This window comes from Durotheca rogersii, assembly GCF_024521655.1.
Source record: "Durotheca rogersii strain YMJ 92031201 chromosome Unknown GGS23scaffold_62, whole genome shotgun sequence".
NCBI lineage: Eukaryota > Fungi > Ascomycota > Sordariomycetes > Xylariales > Xylariaceae > Durotheca > Durotheca rogersii.
In genome coordinates this window covers 112807-118420 of record NW_026251293.1, presented here as the reverse complement: position 1 = coordinate 118420, position 5614 = coordinate 112807, and the positions used below count along the sequence as shown (strand labels likewise).

General features: G+C 45.7%; 2 protein-coding genes across 2 annotated transcripts; one reads left to right on the top strand and one right to left on the bottom strand.

Moving 5' to 3' along the window:
- Nucleotides 1–936: 936 nt before the first annotated feature.
- GGS23DRAFT_608280 (cytochrome c oxidase polypeptide V) lies at nucleotides 937–1731 on the top strand (the record flags this gene model as incomplete). Its single annotated transcript, XM_051520181.1, has 3 exons — nucleotides 937–1168; nucleotides 1376–1569; nucleotides 1648–1731. The coding sequence occupies 3 exons, from the start codon at nucleotides 937–939 to the stop codon at nucleotides 1729–1731; spliced, it is 510 nt and encodes a 169-aa protein (XP_051367106.1).
- Nucleotides 1732–2520: 789 nt separating this feature from the next.
- Nucleotides 2521–4352, bottom strand: GGS23DRAFT_601561 (P-loop containing nucleoside triphosphate hydrolase protein; the record flags this gene model as incomplete). Its single annotated transcript, XM_051519209.1, has 2 exons — nucleotides 2521–3661; nucleotides 3718–4352. 2 exons carry the CDS (start codon nucleotides 4350–4352, stop codon nucleotides 2521–2523), a joined length of 1776 nt encoding a protein of 591 aa, XP_051367105.1.
- Between the last annotated feature and the right edge of the window lie 1262 nt (nucleotides 4353–5614).

The window sequence follows — 5614 nt, the reverse complement described above, 5'->3', positions numbered from 1 at the left end:
TACTACTATATTAATTACTAGAGTAAATAAACAATTTATTATAAGGATATATAAACTTATAAATAGCTTTATAAATAGCCCTGTAAATGGCTTTATAAATTTAAAGAAAACTTTATTTTTATTAGCTAAAAGTTCGTATATACGTTTTAATTAGTTAAAAGCTCTTACGACATGCTTAAAAGAGATACATTTAATAAAACTATAGCATACGTAACATAATCCCTATTTACCTATTAACGTATTTATTTTCTACTTATTTTAATCTTATCTATATATAAATCAATCAAGGTTAGTTTATCATTATTTAACTAAGAGTTAATTACTAATCCCTTTTCGTAGTTTAAATAAGCGTCGATTCTTACTTATATCTTTTTCTCTAGCCTTCGGAGAGGTTCTAGGTTTTCAGTATGAAAACGTAAAGAAGTATAGAGTACTTCGACGTATTCTAAAGTTTAATATATATTAAGTATCTATAATATACCAGTTAGACGTATCTCAGTATATTATACACTATGTTCTTACCCGCCCGTTTATTAACGTACCTTTCATTTATGTAAAACCATTGCTAAGTTAGGTAGGTACTTTCAACTAGGCATATACATGGCTGTTGCTCGGGATCTATTGCAGCTGTAGAGCTGCCTGAGGCACATAATCTACTCCTCCAATCAGCCCCACATCAGTCGTACGACGATTAAGCTGCCCGCCCACCAATTCCTTACTCAATTCATTCATCGGGTCTCCGGTTGTGCCCAAAAAAAAGAGCAAAGTCCTCAATTGGATTCGGCATCTTCAATAACAGCAGCACCCATCGCCCAGGGTACCCGCCGTCCAAAGCGGCCCTCGTACATACTTCGCCTCTTCAATCGCCTCTGGGTTGGTCCCGTCTCCGCTCTACCTTGCCTGCGTCTATTTTCCTTGCTAGACTCATAAATCGCGATGATGCGCACATCTCTACTTCGCGGTCTCCGGGCTACTACCGTCCGATCAACCATGATCACGGCGCCCCGTGCTGCCGCCTCGACACATGCCATCTCGAGGCCGACGCTAGCCAACATCGAGAAGCGATGGGAGGGTATGCCCCAAACCGAGCAGGCTGAGTTGTGGATGGCTTTGCGGGACCGCATGAAGGAGAGCTGGACCGAGCTTACGGTACAGGAAAAGAAGGCCGGTATGTGGCACCTCCGTTCCAAGAACGCCTCAGATATCACCCGCTGTTGCGACCCTCGAGCTACATCTCCGGACGTTGCAAGACACTATTTACTCAAACATCCTACGAGACCTCCCTAAAGTTAGGATAGGGCCCCGCTACCGAATCCAGCAACTCACACGTCGCTTGTTCGAAGGCATCACCAATTAATTAACACTGCGTCTGTAGCGTACTGGATTGCCTTCGGTCCTCACGGCCCCCGCGCTATGCCTCCGGCCGACGAGGGGCGCAAGGTCGCCATCTACACGGCCGTCGGCATGCTTGTCAGTTTCGCCTTGTTTGCTACGATACGCTCATTTGCTGGTCCGGCACCAAGCACCATGACTCGGGAATGGCAGGAAGCCTCGAACGAGTTCCTTAAGGTGAGCAAACTCGTTTTTCTCCATCCCCGAGCCCTGCTCTTGATGATATCTATCGAGCTAATACGGTACACGTGACAGAACCAACGAGCCGAGCCTCTTACTGGCCTCTCGTCTGATGGGTACTCCGGCAAGGGTATGGTTCAATCAGCGCCCAAACACTAGAGCTGCCACCGGCCGGCCAAATCGCGGAAGACCATTTCTCTATATTGCCACCTCGTTTCTGTTCGTTTGTATGTAAGGACGGGTTCGATTGGATGACGTAGGCGACCGCCCCGTTCAACACGAAAAGGGACGGGAAGAAATACGACCGCAGAGGAATAGCATGGTCGCGTTTCGATGGCTATCTGGGCATGTAACCACTCGGCAACTACAGCGGACTTGCCGAAGAGCAGTAGTGGCAGCACCAAAACCAAGGCAGCATCCGCAACACAGTGGATGAGTAGAGGTTTGTGTCATACGCATAACGCAGAAATTCTTAAATGTCTAGAATTTGGACTGAGGGACCGTCTCTATGTCGGGTAGAATGGTAGGCCCGGGCGTATACCTCTTCTGTGTGTATGAATCGCTTGCCAAGCGAGCGAGCTTGAGGTGTACATCCTACTCATATATGCTCATGAATGGTGTTGTTTTTCTCTCTTGGATGTCGTATATTCAACACAAGATTCCCGACTTGAGAATCTTACGAAACGCCGGACACAACCTGCCTGAGTGTAGGAGAGAGAAAAAGACCATCGTGCCGAGGAGCCAAATGACGTCCTTGCCAAGTGGTATACGAAACCCCTTGAGCCCACCAGCCACAAACAAAGGAGAGGAGGGGAGCCCTCCTAAGTTAGTTTCTCGGCTCGTTTCACCATTGAGCCCTTGAGATACATAGACAACGGGGGGGTATTGGCGTAGCTGTACGCTGAAGGCCCCGAAACCCGCAACCGTAAGCTCCATTCGTCGTCCCTCTCAAGCACCGCTCTGTCCCGCCTCCCGGTACTGCCCTAGGCTCCTCAGAATCTGTCTTCCATCGCCAAAGCCCTGCTGCCGTCGTCCTAAGTCGGTGTCAGCGTCGCCGTCTAGACCATCCTCTTCGCGTATCCGTGCCTCGACCTCGAGCCGTCCGTCTTTCCCCCAGTACCCGACTTTCTCTTCGCCGCGAACCGCCTTCTCTGTCACGAGCACGTAAGGCGTAGGTGCATCGAACATAGCCTCCGCCAGCACTCGTTCTATCTCCATCTTGAGCCCCCGCGCCCCCGTCTGCGCCTTCTCAGCTCGCTCTGCAACCGCCTCCAGCGCCTTCTGCGTAAAGCATAGGCTCGATGGATACGTTTGAAATAGAGCCGTGTACTGAGCCACAAGTGAGTTGCGCGGCTCAGTTAGAATGCGTAGCAGATCAGATCGCGAGAGTGGCGAGAGTGCCACTATGTTGTGCACACGCCCGATCAGTTCTGGGATGAACCCGAATTTTTGCAGATCCTCTGGCGTCGCGAGGTCGAGCGCCGTTAGAGCGGAGGTGTCTTCATCGTTCGGGGACCGGTGCGGGAGGTGATTGAATAATTCTGGTGGCAGGTCTGATTTGCCAGATGTTGATCGACTCCGAATCTCGGAGCCAAAGCCCATCGATGATTTAGCTACTCGATTTAATACCACCTTGTCGAGACCGACGAAGGCACCACACATCACAAATAATATGTTGCTGGTGTCAATGGTGTACTGGTCGACCTTGCCCGATGGAGGTGTAGGTTGAGGCCCCGAGGACGAGGATCCTGGGTTGGCGTAGTTCGAGGTAATCGGGGTGGCCGAACGAGAGGATGATGAGCGGTTATCCTTGACGCTGATGGTGACCTTGGTTCCCTCAACTAGTTTCAGCAGTGCCTGCTGCACACCTTCGCCACCGACATCTCTTCCATTCATAGTCTCGCGCTTGGCAATCTTATCGAATTCGTCAAGGACGACAATGCCCTGCTCGGTGGCCGATATATCGTAATTGGACTCGATCAATAACCGCTCGATACAGGTCTCAACATCTTGGCCGATATAGCCGGCTTGGGTAAAGGAGTTGCAATCGCATATCGTAAATGGAACATTGATCTTCTTGCTTAGTGTCCTGCCAGAGCTGGGTTAGGGCGCGCTCACGAAGTTGAATAGTAGGTAAGCACGTACTCGAGGATGTATGTCTTCCCAACACCAGTTGGGCCTATGAGTAGCAGATTGCTCTTGTCGATCTTGACCGTAGGGGCTCGGGTAGTGTCTTCAGATGTGTCAAAGTCAGCCCTCTGTTCAGAGTGCTGCCATGTCTGATGTATATGCTGCATCGAATCGTTACGGCCGGGGAATTCGTCTTCGAAGTCGTCGTCAGCGCGGTATCGATGAAACTTGGATATTGGGAAGTGCCAACCTTCAGCAGGATGGGATTCCCTCTCTCTCGCAATTCGATCGCGGGCAATGGCCTGCCGCATAAGCCTTTCCTCTCGCTTCTGTTCCTGTACTTCTTGGTGGTGGCGTCGCCGCATATTCTGGTAGTGGTTAAATATGACGGAGGATATCGTCTTCTTGGCTCGATCCTGTCCGACCACATACTCATCGACCCGCTTCTTAAGGTCTCGAGGATAGAATTGCGGGACGCCAAACGTGTTCTTGGAGAACATAGGCCCCCGGCCCTCCTCGTTAGGATCATAGGAATTCGTAAACGGGGAATTGAGATCTATGGTGCGTCTCGCGGCATACCGAAAGGCGGTGGAGGTCGTCAGGACTCGACGATGGTGTCTCGAGAACGAGGGGTGGAGCAATGGTGGCATTCTACATCTCTTGGGTAAGGACCTCATTGTTAACACACCCTCAAGTCGATTCTACAAGTTCCACTGATACCACAATAGCCCGCATAGATGGGTAAGACACGAGACTCCTCTGCCCCCAGTAGCTTACGCTGGACGGATAGCACTGTACATAGGCAGAGTCGATCTGACTATAACCGGAAGGGTTGAAGCAGAGAGGAGGACGAGGTATACGGAGTTGTTGTTGATCTGTCATCTACAGTATGGTTGATGATAAACGGGTTGACCTAGGGACCAGGAGCGTGTCGGATTACTGAGGTTGTAATGCTCCAAGGTCCTGTATCGGACATGTTCGATATACCTACGAGATGCCGTAGCGTAGCTTATGATACAGCATCTTACGTACCGTCAAAGGTAAGTGCCCTATGTTATTACCATGTGCAGCATAGGTTACGCAATAACATAGATGTAAATATTAATATATTTACGTATTACTAAAGATAGTGAGAGTAGTAATGTAATTAATTAAAATAAATAAAAAGAGTTTATTAAAAAATTAAGAATAGATAAATTTATAAATACATTAAAATACTTTAATTTAATTTATTTAAAATCCAGTATTTTATTTTTATTTTATATATTAAGTTATATTTATAATAAAAGTCTAGTTAATACTAAAGTATAAGTATATAAGCTTAGTTATATATAGTTATAATAATGAGCTCCTTTTTAGTATAATTTAAATAATTGAAATAAATAGTTTGTTACGTAGGTACTCGCACCTAGTATCAACCACTCAGCTTACCTAAGCTGGGTAAGCACTTTTACATGTACCTATAGATTGCTCTATACTCTCTAGTAGATTTCTTTCTTTCTAGTCAGTCAATACACACCTTCTTACCCGCATTCCATTGCTCTCTTTACGTATAACCTAGTAAGTCATACGTTGCTTTCACCAGCTACGTAACATAGTTTAAATTATAATATATAAAAAACATAAATTGTTACTGTGTATTACTTCATATAATGAATTAGTATAACTATCCTCTAAATAGGAAGATATACTCTCCTAGTATATTATATAATATACTATAATGAGCTATATGTTTATATAAAATAAATATAACTTCTATAAAAATAGATTATATTATAAATAATTAAAAGTAAAATTACTAACTCGATTATTTTCACTTCAATTTATAATTTATCTTTCTTATTAAAGTTGTTCTTTTTATATTAATATATTTATCTGAATTACAGATAAATTAATAACTTAATTTCATTAT